Genomic DNA, 16,423 nt, shown 5'->3' with positions numbered 1-16,423 from the left:
GGATAAAGGATTAAACTAAATTTATTACAAGTGGAATTTAGAGCCCACAGGTCATGTATAGAACAAATAAAAATAATAACAGATCATAAATAAATAAATAAATAATAATAAACACTAACATAATAATAATAAACATTAAAAATAATAATAGAACAGTCAATAGAATGGTAGTCAAATCTCTATATCAACTTTGTTGATTTCAAAAAAGCTTTTGACACTATTGATAGAGAAGCAATATTGAAACGAATGTCATATTATGGTATACCATGTAAAATTATCAACATAGTTAAAAAAAATTATTATTATTATTATTACATGACACCTCAAGGGAGTCCAAAGACTCATCAAGGGAGAGAAACTACTCTTCAATCCTCTCTCTCTCCACCACTCAATCCACCAACTACAACGAAACGCAACTACACCAATGACATCTACCACCCACCACTACTACTAATATTTTCATAGACAATCACAAACATTCATGCTCATGGCAGGATTCTAACTCGCATGAAAAATATAAAATGCAAATCATACACAATGGAGAACTTTCAGAAAAGTTTGAAATTAAAACAGGAGTTAGACAAGGCTGCATTCTCTCCCCAACAATATTTCTTATTGTTGTAGATTGGTTATGATAAATGCCATGAAAAATACAAAAGAATACAGTAGAATAGCTACATGACCTGGATTTTGCAGATGATATATGTTTATTAGTACATACACAACATATGAAGACAAAAACAATAAAACTCAATGAAGAAACCCACATTGACTGTTGGATTAAGATAAATAAAATGAAAATAAAAATAATGAAAATAAATAATAAACAAAACAAAAACATAGTACTGGATGGTCAAATTTTAGAAACAGTGGAGAACTTTAATTATCTACGATCAGTAATAAATAAATGGGAAAGTGCAAAAGATATAAAAATCAATATAAGATACAGAGAGTACAGATAATTTTTAACATATTAGGGAAAATATGGAGATCAAAGCAAATAGGCTTAAAAAACAAAATCAGGTTATTTAATACAAATATCAAATCAGTTTTACTCTATGCATCAGAAACATGGACAACAACAAAAGCAATTAGAAAAAAACTGCAAAGCTTTGTAAATAAATGTTGAAGAAGAATTCAACAAATAAAATGGCCAGAAAAGATATCCAATAAAGAGTTATGGCAAAAAAACTAAACAAAAATCAATAATATATGATATCAATCAGAGAAATTAGAGATGGATACATTTTTAAACATTTTCACCCTTATATTTTCTAACATTAAATTGATAACCATTATACTTTGCCCACAATGCCAATTTATTTAAATCATCACCTTGATCAACTATTGCCACTCCTAGTTATACATCATTAGCAAACAAGTAAATATTCCTCTCATAGGTCTTTCCCAATATTATTAACATATAAATTAAACAGCAGCCCTAGTACAGAACACTGAGGTACTCTACTAGTTGTCCTCATTCTCCTAGATTCCATTCTACCACATACTACTCTCTGGTGTCTATCTGTCAGTCACCCCCCACCTCCTTTTCTATGGTACCAACTTCATATCCATTTTCATTTGCTTCAACTTTTGTAATAGTTTTCCATGCAGTATTCTGGTAAATGCCTCTGCAAAGTTCAACAGTGTCATGTTATAACCATTTCCTTTATCCAATTTTGCTGTCACTCTATTATAAAATGTGCATAAATTACTAACACTGGACCTACCTTTTAAAATGCCATGCTGCCCACCACAGAGTATACTTTGCCAAGTTTGAGGTCAGGGAATCTCTTCCTTCTACTTGGTTACTTCACACACACACACACACACACAGGAAAGATGAAATCATATGTGAAGAATAGCTTACGTTTTATTGAAAAGATAAAGGATTTAAATATAGAATCTTCAAGAAAATCCTGGCCAGTTTAGATGTCAGTCTGTTCACCAACATCCCTAGGATTGACAAAGTGGATCTTCTTCAAAGACTTTTTCTGCCAGACACAGTCAGATAATTTAAACACTGCATGGAAAATGCTTTCTTCACATTTCAGGATAAATATTGGGAACAAACAGAAGAACTTGTCATGGGTTCTTCTCTGTCCAAGCCCTAGTAAATCTTTTTATGGAGAATTTCAAAAAAAAGAATACTATTGAAAATTAATAAAAAAATAAATTAAATAATAATTGGATGTGTTGCATTATATTGATAACATTTACATTGTTTGGTCGGGAACAACAGACACCTCAACGTAAAGATTATCTGAACAGCTTGCACCCAAAGATAAAATTCACTCCTGCTATGTGTAATTAATATTTTCTAGTCTTTTTTTTAATATAAGTTTTGGTATCCCTGATGATGCAAGTCTGACTTACATTATTAGGAGTAACTGATGATGTAAGACTTATGAAATTTATGAAACTTTTTGGGTTCTATTGTTTATTTTAATAAACTTGTTATATGTTTAGAGCTATGTGGTATCAATACTAAAAATTAATTTCAGAACTACTAAACCACAGAAATATTCATATTCATACAGCTTAAATGTTGTAAATACAAATTTGCACAACTTTATGCATCTATTCAATTAACAGAAAATTAAAGTCTGTACTATGAAATAGGGGATTTCTTTTACTTCTGGAGTTAAAAAATGTCAAATATTGGCAGGCAGTATATATTTATGCCTAAATTTGTGCATTACTGAAGTCTTTTATTTAAAATAGGAAGAACAATAATAAATTTAGTTTAATCCTTTATCCAAGTATGTGCAAACAAAGTTTGCACCTGAAAGTATCTTCAGGACTGAGGTAAGTTGGTACAACACTGGGCGACTCCTTGCAAAGGTGGAGCAAGCTACCAACAATTCTATCTCAGTATATCCCATAATGCAAAACACATCTCCTTACGGATATGTATAATGTTATGCATTAAATGGGAAGGGCCACTACCCAGACTAGTTTCGACCTTTATTGAGGTCTCTTCAGTGGGAGCCAGGCCCCCAGGTTGTAGTATCACCTGAAGTCCTGAAGATACTTTCAGGTGCAAACTTTGTTTGCACATACTTGGATAAAGGATTAAACTAAATTTATTATAGTCTGACCAAGTGAAAAATAAACTTTCAACATCTTTCTCTAAATCCAGAGTAATTTAATAAAAAGGTGGCACACCATTTGGCAGCTCCTATAGGAGGAGATGACTTTGCTAATGCTTCTGCCTTGGTATCTCCACTTGGGCCTGGCTCCCACTGAAGAGACCTCAATAAAGGTCGAAACTAGTCTGGGTAGTGGCCCTTCCCATTTAATGCATAACATTATATACATATCCGTAAGGAGATGTGTTTTGCATTATGGGATATACTGAGATAGAAGTGTTGGTATCTTGCTCCACCTTTGCAAGGAGTCGTCCAGTGTTGTACCACCCTACCTCAGTCCTGAAGATACTTTCAGGTGCAAACTTTGTTTGCACATACTTGGATAAAGGATTAAACTAAATTTAGTATAGTCTGACCAAGTGAAAAATAAACTTTCAACAGGAAGAACAATAGTCAAATTCTTAAAATAGTAAGCAAAGTATGAACTATGAAATTTCTTCCAACAACATAGCACACAAATGACAAAAAAAAACAGACCATACATATCAATGCTTGCATGTTTTGCTTTGGAAAATCAGAATAAAACATATTTCATGGCTGACTAATAGCAAATAGAAGAGCTTATACTATAAAGCAACATATTAATGAAACAATAAATAAACATTCAGTTAATAATCCAGAGTTAATGCTATATGGCATGTATAAGTATCATACTATAACATGTCAGCTTTACAAAAATTGGTAAAAATTTATTTTATTATTAATTGTCATATATAAATCACTTTATCTTCAGAATTACATCCATTAGGAAGCAATTAATTAGAATTACATCCTAATCACATTCATTAAAATCAATTAGAATTACATCCATTGTTCAGAAGATAAATGATAATTTTTTTTTAACTGACAATGTTATTACTTTTTTTTCTGTTATTTTTTCTGTAACAGTGACAGCTAGTTTTAGGGGGAGAAGAAGGAAAGGTAATAAAATCCAATCTCACTGCACAGTGTATTGCTGAAAAGTACCATTTCAGGGATTGATTGATGATTCAAAACTTTGACAGATTGTTGTTTTGAAGATTGGATAAACAGCAGTAGATTACTCTATTTAGGCACAATATTTTGATAACAGCAAATTACATCTGGAAATACACAACAGAATAAGTAAAGCTGGTATGGTGGAGAATCAACCAAATAAACTTATTCCATACAAGTATATAAGTTCATCATCATCAAATTCCTACCATGTACCCCGAAGGGGTGTACAGGATATGATAGTACTACATGAAAAATTTATATCATTACTAACTTCCTATCTACAATTTTCCTCCAAATCAGTCTGTCACCTGTCAAGATTCCAACATTATCAGATCTTATATTTCTATTGTCTAAGGCACTTTTTACCATATCAATCCACCTATATCTTGGTCTTCCTCTGGGTAGTTTTCCTGCCAAACTGGCAGAGAACACTTGTTTTGCTAATCTTTCCTCGCCCATTCTGTTTAAGTGACCATACCACCTGAGATTAGCTCTGCTAATGCATTCCTGGATGCTGACAATGTCAAGTTCTTTCCTAATATCCTCATTTTTAATATGATATTGCCATTGTTCGTGCCCCTAATATTTCTCAGGACTCTCATATCTGCACTCTAGTCTTTGGTCATGTGTTTTACTTCTGACCAAGCTCTCAGATTCATAAGTTAAAACTTGTTTGAACACTGTCTTGTATACATCTAATTTAGTGTTCTGACTAATTTCTCTCTTATTCCATATGAATTTATTCATTTGACTTCCTACCATATCAGCTTTCTTGATTCTGTTGTCTATTTCCATATTTAATTTACTATCTTCACTAAAAATCGTGCCTAAGTAGCTGAAATGTTTTTACTTGTTCCACAGGTTCTCCATTCACAACACAGTTTACATTTTCAGTGCCTCTGCCGTATTTTCATCGTCTTTGTCTTGTTATTGCTGACCTTCATACCATAGTATATAAGTTATATATTCAAATTATATAAGTATTACTGTGGTGTATTAAGAAAAAAATTATCCCAAACTGCAAACTAGTAGTATATAAAACATTGTTCAAACCAATTTTAATTTATGAATTGGAGACTTAGGTTAGAAATAAAGCAGTTAATTAATGGGTACATACTAGAAATATTAGAATTCTGAGAAAAATTAGGGGAAGTGAACAGATGGCATTAATGGCAGAATCATATTAAAAATAAAGACATTAGGAAGGCACTTGACATTGACACTGTTAGCATTCAGGAATGTGTAAGCAGAACCATTATAAGGTGATATGGTCAATAAAACCAGCAGAACTATTATAAGGTGAAAGATTAATAAAACAGGTGTTTGATGATAGGATGGCAGGGAAAAAACCAAGGGGAAGAACATAAAATAATCTGCCAATACTTGGTTACTGCAACCTCTTTTGCAATAATAGTTTATAGAACAAGAAGGTATAGTTGGTATTTGAGTGGAAGAGACTATATGTTATATACTACAAAATCAAAGACTTAATAATATTGCTCTTCACCACACTTTTGAATACATTTAAATTTTGTATATCTCTTTGGTAAATTTAGTTTAATCCTTTATCCAAGTGTAAGCAAACAAAGTTTGCACCTGAAGTATCTTCAGGACTAAGGCAACTCGTGGTAAAGGTGGATCAAGCTCTAAGAACTATTATAAGGTGAAAGATTAATAAAAACAGGTATTTGATGATAGGATGGGAGGGAAAAAACCCAGAAGAAGAACATAAAATCACTACTTGTCTTAGTATCTCCCATAATACAAAGCACATCTCCTTGAGGACATGTATAATGCTATGCATTAAGGGAAGGGCTACTACCCAGACCGGTTTCGACCTTTATTGAATGTTCAAGTACAGTCAAACTCCAAAAACTCACCATTGTTCTCCTCAGTAACAGGCTCACCCTGCCACTGAGAAGAACTCTCAGCTTGGCTCTACTCCATGGAAGGCTCACCCAACCACCGAGCAGAATCGCTCATTTGGTTACACTGAAGTTAACTGAGCCATAGCAACAGCCATGGCTCAGTTAACTTCATGGGCTACAGCATTGCCATTCATTATCCCCTCCCCCCCAGGATCTGGGTGACAGCAACAGCCAAGCCACAGTTAAAACTTCATGGGCTACAGCATTGTTGCCATTCATCAGCCAAGCTTCCAACTGGTTTCGACCTTTATTGAGGTCTCGTCAGTGGGAGCCAGACCCAGAGGTGGCGATACTAAGGTGGAAGTCATATCTACCTATACGAGTTGCCAAAAGGTGTCCACCTTATTATTAAATTACTCTGGATTTAGAGAAAGATGTTGGAAGTTTTTTTCGCACTTCGTTAGACTATAATAAATTTAGTTTAATCCTTTATCCAAGTGTAAGCAACAATGTTTGTGCCTAAAGTATGGTAAAGGTGGACCAAGCTCTCTCATCACTACTTGTCTTAGTATCTCCCTTAATGCAAAGCACACTCCTTGTGGACATGTATAATGCCATGCATTAAGAGAAGGGCCACTACCCAGACTGCTTTCGACCTTTATTGAGATCTAATCAGTGGAAGCCAGACCCAGAGAGCTTGGTCCACCTTTAGACACTTTAGCCACTAAAGACAGAAGTAAATTTGCAAAAGTGGTTGCTGTATTCTATTAGAAAATAGCACTTGGAGATACTACTAACTTCAGTTTTTTACTTAATGTGGATCACATTAAACAGATTCAGTACAAGCATTAAAGAATCTTCATTACATCAAATAACTTTTATAACAATTTGATCTGACACAAATTATGAAAATAGGAAAGAATATGGATACTCTTAACTATATCCTTAATGAAGAACCTACAGAATAAGTAAAATTATTTCAGCTGAATGGCAAGTAAGAGTACGGAAATAGAGAATAGAATAAGTGAAGCTGTTGAGGGAAACCAGTTCAATAAATTTATATCAAATAAAGAAGAAATCAGCCAACATGGGGTGCTTAAGGGTCAAAGCTGTATAACTGAGAGGAGACCTCCACATAACTTTAAAGGAATGCAGAGAACCGACCAGGGCTTCTGACCTAGTCGGTTCTCTGCATTAATGTGCAAGAATGTCCAATCCTCACCTTCTCTCTGTGCACCCTGTGGGGTATCTACCTGGATACTGAACGAACAAGGATGGGCTGGCAATTTGGGATTTAGCAGATCAAATTGGATTCCTATTGGTTAAACCAAAATACAAAATGATGGTACAACATGAAAAAATTTCATGCCGGCTGGGGCGTTGCCGGTTAAACAAGGTCCCCGTTGTTTTCACCAGGGAACCAGGGCGAACAGTGAAAAGTCAGCTACTGGAACAAATCTGAGTTAAAGATCGGTACTATCAATATAAGAAGCCTGAATGGAAAAGAAATTGAGCTAGCGGGGGAATTAGATAAGTACCAGATTGACATAATAGGAGTGACTGAAACAAAAAAGACAAAAACTGTGAGATCTTTCTGAGCAATAAATACAAAATGTTATATTCAGGCAATGACAATCAAGGAAAAGAAGGAGTAGCCATGGTATTCAACACTAAATACGAGGCTAATCTTCTTGAATCGCAAGCAGTGTCAAGTAGAGTGATGTTGGCAAATATCAGAATGGGGAACCGGACAGTGAGACTTATTTGTGCCTATGGTCCCACAGAAGGTTCTACTAAGGTAGAAGTGGAGGAATTTTTTGAGGCTCTAGAGAAAGCTACTGACACAATGAAAAAGGAAAAGTTGGACCTTGTTGGGGATCTAAATAGCAGAGTAGGAAGTGATTGTCAGACATGCAAAAATATTTTGGGAAAATTTGGAGAAAAGAGCAAAGCTAATAATAATAGCAAATACCTGTTGGATTTCTGCTCAGGTCATGGACTGGTTATTACTAACACCATGTTCCAACATAAAAATGTGCACAAATTCACATGGAGAGAAGAGGCAAGGAATAAGAAAAGTCTCATTGACTATGTTATTCAGAAATGCTGAAGTATGATGGTATAAATGTCTTACATGGTTGCACTGCATAGTTCAGAAAGCCTTGACAGAGGGACAAATTCCCGATGATTGGAGTAGAGCTCCAATAGTGCCCATATATAAAAAGGGAAATAAAACTGAATGTGAGAATTACAGAGATATTTCCCTACTGAGTGTTCCTGGCAAGATCTAAGCCAGTATACTTGAGAAACGGTTGAGAAGAATTGTGGAAGAAAAGCTTGGTGAAGAACAAGCTGGATTCAGGTCAAATAGAGGCTGTCAGGATCAGATCTTCACTTTACGACAAATAGTCAAGAAAGCATGGGAATATAACAAAGATCTGTATTTAAGTTTTGTCGTTCTGGAAAAGGCATATGACAAAGTGTCAAGAGAGAAGTTATTCAATACACTACGGTTATATGGTGTCAATGAGGCATTATATCAAGCAATACTTAGTCTTTATTTGAGTTGTATGTCAGCAGTTAGAATTGAAGGAAGTACAGGTTAATGTTAAATCTGGTGTGTGGCAAGGATGTACATTATCCCCTCTGTTATTCATTATCTATATGGATCACATTATGAAGGAAAGTGGTATTAAACATGATATCAGAATTGGAGATGTTAATGTCAGCTCTCTGCTTTATGCGGATGATGTTATACTTCTGAATAAATCCGCTGCAAGTTTGCAAGATTCCCTGACTAAATTGAATAACTGTTGTAATAGATATGGTATGAAGGTTAGCATTAAAAAGACAAAGACAATGAAAATAGGTAGAATTGTTGAAAATATCAATTGTGTTTTGAATGGGGAACCTGTGGAACAAGTAAAACATTTCAGTTACTTAGGCACGATTTTTAGTGAAGATGATAAATTAAATATGGAAATAGACAACAGAATCAACAATGCTGGTATGGTAGGAAGTCAATTGAATAAATTCATATAGAATAAGAGAGAAATTAGTCAGAACACTCAATTAGCTGTATACAAGACAGTGTTCGAACCAGTTTTAACTTATGGATCTGAGAGCTAGGTCAGAAGTAAAACACTTGACCAAAGACTAGAAACCGCAGATATAAGAGTTGTGAGAATGATTAGAGGCATGAACAGATGACATCAATGGCAATATCATATTAAAACGAGGATATTAGGAAAGAACTTGACATTGTAAGCATCCAGGAATGTGTTAGCAAGGCTAATTTTAGGTGGTATGGTCACTTAAACAAAATGGGAGAGGACATATTAGCAAAACAAGAGTTCTCTGCCAGGTCGGCAGGAAAAAGACCCAGAGGAGGACCAAGATACAGGTGGATTGATACAGTAAAAAGCACCTTACACGATAGAAATATAAGATCTGATAGTGTTGGATCCAGGTGTCTACCAGATTCCATGCTCTTGTGGATTATCTTATTTCGGACAAACAGGAAGATCTGCCTCTATTCGGCTAGAAGAACACCAATCTTATATTGAATACTTTAAACCTGAAAAGTCTGGACTTGCAGAACATGCCATCTTCACTAGACACAGAGTTCATTGGAGAAAGACAAGAGTTCTTCACAAAAGTCAGTTTCTCATGGAATGCCTTTATAAAGAAATATGTGAAACTCTACTTCATTCTCCTAACTTAAAGATCCGACGGCTTACGTCTATCCCCTTTATGGGAGATAGTACTTTACAAATCAGCTAATCTTTCCTAACTTTTTATTGTATTGATTTTTTTTTATTTTTTTTTATTTTTATTTTATTATTTTTTATTATTATTATTATTATTTTTTTTTTAATTTATTTTTATTTTTAGGAAAGTTATTGACTTTTTTAGTTATCTTACACCAGCTACTTAGGTAGCGCTTTTTGGAATTGTTAGTTATTGTTTAATTTGAGCTTAATGTACTGAAGATGCCTGTGACACACAGGCAAAAATTATACTATTAAATAATCTTTGTACGTGAGTTTTTTCCGTTATTAATTTTGTATCGAAAAATTAGAGAAAGGAACAAATGACATATGTCAAGGTGGTATAGTCACTAAACAGAAGGGGAGAGAAAAGATTAACAAAACACATGTGATGCCAGGATAGAAGAAGCAAAAAAAACAGCCAGGGAAAAAATAAGATCCAGGTAGACTGGTATAGTTACAAGAATCTTTTAAGACCAAAATTAAAGAATCTGAGAACATATATCATCCCAACAAATAAAGAATTAATTTGGAAGGAAACTATTGATATAATATAAGGAATAATGTAAACTTAATTATATATCAAGAAGCAACATTATTATCATAGTATGTAAGAGAGTAAAAGACAGAAGAAATCTGCTGATGTGTTTCTTGAAGAGCTGAAATTGTTGTCTTTGGGGACAGAATGAAAGATCGAAAATACAGAATGAAAGAGGAGTAAGAAAAGTTGATTTGGTAAATTTGAAGTTGGGGCTTTTATTACCAACTACATAATAATATTTATTAGTCATACGTTAGCATAAACCAAAACAAAATGATATCTTTTTGTTTGATAAAAACAATTTATCTTATTATTTCATTAATTCCTCTAACTTGCTTACCTACACAACCAATAGACAATATGCCATCTTTAAAACAATCAGCTTGATAGTAACTGGTGTCATTTTTCACAATATGGACAGGTACAGATGTTGTAGGACTTGGCTTTTCAACATCTTCCTCCTCATCACCATCACTGCCTAAATCATTATCTTCTTCAACATTAAATTCACATAATTCTTCATCAATTTTTTCATGCCAACTTGATAGATTCACTGGAAAAAACAAAAGGAGATTAATCATTATAACTATAAGTGATTTCATTTATTTATACTGTTGACCCTGACTATAACAACTTACAGAAAACAGGAAAATTTAGTATAGCACAAAGATGCTGTACTGAATTTCCTTTAACACAGGATTGCTACTATGGGGCCTTAGCAATTTAGTTTATTACACTGGGTGAGTTTGCTATAATGGTATTTGTTAAACTGAAAGTAATATGGTTATAAAACTATCAGTGCAGCCATAGTATTCGACACAAAATATGAGGCTAATCTCCTTGAATGGCAGGCAGTCTCAAGTAGAGTGATGTGGGCAAATATCAGAATGGGGAATTGGACAGTGAGACTTATTTATGCCTATGGTCCCACAGAAGGTTCTACTAAGGTAGAAGTGGAAGAATTTTTTGATGCTTTAGAAAAAGCAACTGACACAATGAAAAAGGAAAAGTTGGTCCTTGTTGGGGATCTAAATAGCAGAGTAGGAAATGATTGTCAGACATAAAAAAAATATTTTGAGAAAATTTGGAGAAACAAGCAAAGTTAATAATAATGGCAAATACCTGTTGGATTTCTGCTCAGGTCATGGACTGGTTATTACTAACACCATGTTCCAACATAAAAATGTGCACAAATTCACATGGAGAGAAGAGGCAAGGAATAAGAAAAGTCTCATTGACTATGTTATTGTTGATAGTGATGTTTTCTCCCTGGTGCAGGACACCAGTGTACAGAGGATTTGAAATTGGAAGCAATCACTATTTAGCCTTGAGCAGGATAAAATTGAATTTCGTACTGAAAAGAATAACATGTAAGAAAGTTTTAAAGCGAATAAAAGTTGAGCAGCTCTCAGATGTGAACTGTAGACTAAAATACACAAAGATGATTGAAGAAAAAATGAAAGAGTTTGAGAACAGGAACCAAACCTTGGAGATTCAGTGGCAAGCCTTGAAGAAAACCCTGATTGATTCAGCCAGAGAGGCATGTGGTGAGGTTGTCTGCAAGGATAGAAAAATCAGAACCCCATCAAATCAGAACTTAAATGGAAAACCAAGAACTTGGTGTCACTTCTGAATAATAAGTTTTTGATATATTTGTCATCTAGAAAAAACTTGACCTTCAATATATGGCATAATAACTTTAGAACATAACAGTTGTTTTCTTTATTTTAAAGAAACACTCTTCTGTTGGAAGCGACATATGCCATCTGGGAAGACATTCACCATTCTTGCAGAATGTTGAGGTCCTTAACATTCAACCCTATTTTGCTGGATAATGGTGATTAGCATAGTAACATTTAACACTTATGTTTGTGTTCTGTTCAAATTGTGTTTCTATTTTATAGGAAGAAAAACCCTGAGTTTTTAGGGGATAAGAGGAAATATTTTAGGATTCCTTTCCCCTAAAAACTCAGGGTTTTTCTTCCTATAAAATAGAAACACAATTTGAACAGAACACAAACATAAGTGTTAAATGTCACGATGCTAATCACCATTATCCAGCAAAATAGGGTTGAATGTTAAGGACCTCAACATTCTGCAAGAATGGTGAATGTCTTCCCAGATGGCATATGTCGCTTCCAACAGAAGAGTGTGCCATACCACACTGCTAAAACTGTTCAAGAGTGGTTTGTCAAACACAACAGTAAGTTCCAGGTGTTATCGTGGCCACTGGTTTTGAATCTCATAGAACAACTCTGGGATTATGAAGATCGAGAGATCTGAAATTTGAATCTTCCACCCCGAACACTTGCAGATTTGTGGGAAGCAATCCTTACCTTCAGAAATGTTCAAAGGTCTTAAAGAGTCTATGCCATTCTGCATAGCAGAAATTGAGGAACCTATGAATGATCAGGATAATAGTCATAATATTTTGAGTGACTGTGTATTAGCTTTAACAATATTCAAGTTTTTAAAAATTCATGTTTCAATCTGTAAGAACATTTTATAATAATGTGAACTGCAAAGTTATATTAGTGTGTTAGATAATCTGGAAATCCTGCTCCAGAGACTAACATGGTACTTCCATTTTCAAGTCTCCAATAAGCAGGGAGGTTGTCTCATGATAGTTAACAAATGCTGTCTGTCACCCAAAAACATTCGTTCAAAATATTCATGCCCATAGCCTGTTAAAGAATGGCCACTCAGCCCAGCAGGTCGTGTCTGACCAAATGCACCTGTTTTGGCTATATAACTAGAGAAAAGACTATGAAGAGGGGAGGGGAGTAACACCTCAGAAGTGTTTCCCAATATTAATTATACAGTTTCTGAAACATAGAATTAATATAGAATAAATATAGAATTAAATTCCTATTGCCACATTCCTAGAACCCTATTCTTGAATGAACTAGTACTTTATGAATTTATTGGATGCTTATTCATCATTTATCAGAAGCCACCTAACAACATAAGCTAATACTATATATTCATAATATACACATAAATGAGGAATAGTCAAGATACTCATCCACTACCATTCATTTTCCATCTATTTTTCTGCCTCACACAGGAATTCCAAACTAGAGAACCTGCCTTTGTAAATAATGCTTTAGATCAGGCGTGGCCAACTTCATTCTATATGAGGGCCAATATATGATGAGTGGTAGTGTCACAGGTCGCACACTTTTAGACAGAACGTAAATAAAAATAAGCTCTGCATTTTTTCAAAGCAATAGTTATATGTATTGAATTACTATATATGTTAAATCATTTTACTACTGGGAGAACAATATAAAATACTTGATTTAAATATAAGTTGCTAAATTAAATTTAATTACATATTTCTGGCTTATTAACATGTAACACAACTTAATGAGAACACTGTGGGTGTTCATGTGTGGCAACAAGTTCATCGAAGTTGATTTTCAATGATGATGATGATATTTGTAACAAATCCTGAAGGTGGTCAACAGTCAGTTGGCTTCTTTGTGACGATTTAACTGCCCTCATAGTTGAGAAAATGCATTCACAAACATAGATGCAATTCTCAAGCTGAAATCACTCAATACAGGATATTTTTCCCTTGGTACAAGTTTCCAAAAGTCAATGCCTATCTCCATCCTTGACTGGAAAAAGCGGTCACTTTGAAGATCACAACAACTCCAATTGAATAGTGTCATGCTGCTCTGAAATGTCGCATTTCATTGGGTTGTTAAATAATGTCAGTTGTATCTGCATGTCACTGAAGTCAGAAAATCGCTTATTGAATTGCTTCAAAAGTTTGTCTAACATTGGCACAGAAAACTTGAAGTCAATGTCATGACTCTTCTCCATCAACTCCCTTCAGAAAGGGAAATGTACCAAGTTTCCTCTGACTAGGGTGAATTTAAACATCTTCAGTTGACTTATGAACCCAAGTGTCCAACTAAATCTGAGATTGTTTGGTTACATCCCTGTAACTTCACGCTGAGTTCATTCGCGTGGTATATGATGCCTATTAGAAAAGTGAGTAAGCTGTTAAAATGAGGATCACATAGTTTTGTGATTAGTTCTTTATTTGTTTTCTCGTGTTCCTCTAAAAATTGTTTTATTTCCTTTCTCAAAGCAAAAAAAAACATTTCAAACAGGTCCCTCTACTTAGCCAAAGTAATTCTGTGTACAACACTAAATTGTCATATTCTGCCTCCATTTTTATTAGAAAAGAAAGAAACTTGCAGTGTGTCAAGGCCCGATTTCTGCCCTTAATTAGATTCACACACATTTCATTATAGTTTTCATAACATCCTCTATCTCCAGAATTTTACCGCACATGGCAATTGATTCCAGCCTTCCTTAGTAAGCCAACTAAGCCTGTTTGAGTACGACGCATTGATTTGGTACATCTGTCACAATAGCAGTGAGATTGTTGATGTCACCAGTACCATTTACAACCTTCATAACTGCATCATAAATGTCTTGACCTTTGGCTGTGTTATGCAATGACTCTAATGCTAGTAGCTCTTCATTAATAACAAAGTCTTTGGAAACAGTTTGAATGAAAATTGGAAGTTGACCTCTATCTGTTATGTCAGTTGATTCATCCAGAGCTAATGAGAAGTAAGCTGAATCTGTAATAACACTTTTTAATTTATTTAATATGTGAGAACCTATTTCCTTGACTCTTTTTTTTGTTACAGTTTGTTTTGATAGTGGGATGCTTTAAAACTCACTGGCAATTTTATCTTCCCCAAATGCACGTGCCATTTTCACAGAACAGTGTTTTACAAATTCACCATCAGATAATGATTTTTTTGCTTTTGTTATCTCTGCACTTACAACAAACGATGCCAAGAGTGAGCTTTTTTGTATTGATGTTGGTTTAGTAAAAATAGATTTCTGAGCACCTTTCTTTTCAAATTACGTACAATTTTAGTACGAACTTGTCCAATGTATTCTTGGTATTTAGCGGCATGGTGCTGTATGTAGCGTTTGAGGTTATATTCCTTGTGCACAGACAATACTTGCAAACACACAAGCACTATGGTTTGTTGCCATTATTGTTCATAAACAGAAATTCGTTTTCCCATTTCTCCTTAAATGACCTGTTTTGTTCACAGATCTTACGTTTCTTACTCATAGTACACAAAGGCTGAAGTAACTGACCAGGGGACACAAACTGCAACAATAACACTGTTAACTGTGAAACTGAGTCTCTGAAACTGATCACCATGAGCAGAGCAAGTGACTTTCAATGATGCATTACTCTGCAGTGCATAGAAATCTACCACTCCCACTACTACAACTCACACAGAGAAGCAATAGATTTTATAAATTGAGTAATCTTTTTAAAGCAATTTCGATTCCATGTTGAGAATATAAATTGTTTCCGTCATCAGAAATAATGAATATAACTAGTATATCAATCAGAAAATCTGCAGTCAAAACTAATAGCTCAACTGATAATCATATAATTTAATATAGTTTTTATCCTGCCATGGACCACACAAAATTATGTTACAGACTGCATGCAGCCCATGGGCCTGCTGTTGGCCACCTATGGTTTAGACAATACCTATAAGAAAGTACTTTAGAAAAGATTTACATCTCAGGTTTACTAAATCACTATTCAGGAAAGCCGTCACCACCACAGACATCAAAGGTATTTCAGAGCATTTAGCTAGCTTTCCCCAAGAAATAAAACTCAATCCACTTCAAGGCCAGCCAGAAAAACCACTTCTTACCTCTATGCCACCAAACATTCCTTGCTTGTCCTGGTATAAATTAAATAAGTTGTTCTTGTAGCATCCTTAATTTTAAAAAACTGGTAAAACTGCTGAATCTGTCTCCAAGAATATATGGATTATATTCACTTTATGAGAAATGTTAAATTAGGATTCCATGACTCTTGTAGCTGGTGATTTTACATGCAGGATTTGTTGAAACAAAGCAAACCTTTCAATCAGAAGTTGCTTCCAGATTGACAGACTTTTCAGAGAATCTGAAATTTATTCCAATATTCTAGTCTATCTGAACAAAAATAACATGTATCTAATTTCTGAAAAACATATTCCTTAACTTTCCTGCATAACTTTTCATCTTCATGAAATTCCTGATAATAACTCTCAAGGGTATACAGTA

At 34.4% G+C, this 16,423-nt stretch overlaps 1 protein-coding gene across 2 annotated transcripts in view; it reads right to left on the bottom strand.

Moving 5' to 3' along the window:
- Ns4 (Nucleostemin 4) overlaps nucleotides 1-16,423 on the bottom strand; it is a 186,507-nt gene that overhangs the window by 77,987 nt on the left and 92,097 nt on the right. For both annotated transcript variants that reach the window (XM_090404747.1, XM_090404748.1), the window contains one exon: nucleotides 10,650-10,862. In XM_090404747.1, coding sequence (XP_090260873.1) covers nucleotides 10,650-10,862 — 213 coding nt within the window. The remainder of the gene's footprint in view (nucleotides 1-10,649; nucleotides 10,863-16,423) is intronic.

This window comes from Typopeltis vanoorti, chromosome 15, assembly GCF_054136105.1.
Source record: "Typopeltis vanoorti isolate ZY-2024b chromosome 15, IOZ_Tvanoo_1.0, whole genome shotgun sequence".
NCBI lineage: Eukaryota > Metazoa > Arthropoda > Arachnida > Uropygi > Thelyphonidae > Typopeltis > Typopeltis vanoorti.
Note: the sequence above shows the minus strand (reverse complement) of the source record. Positions and strands in the feature narration are given on the sequence as shown.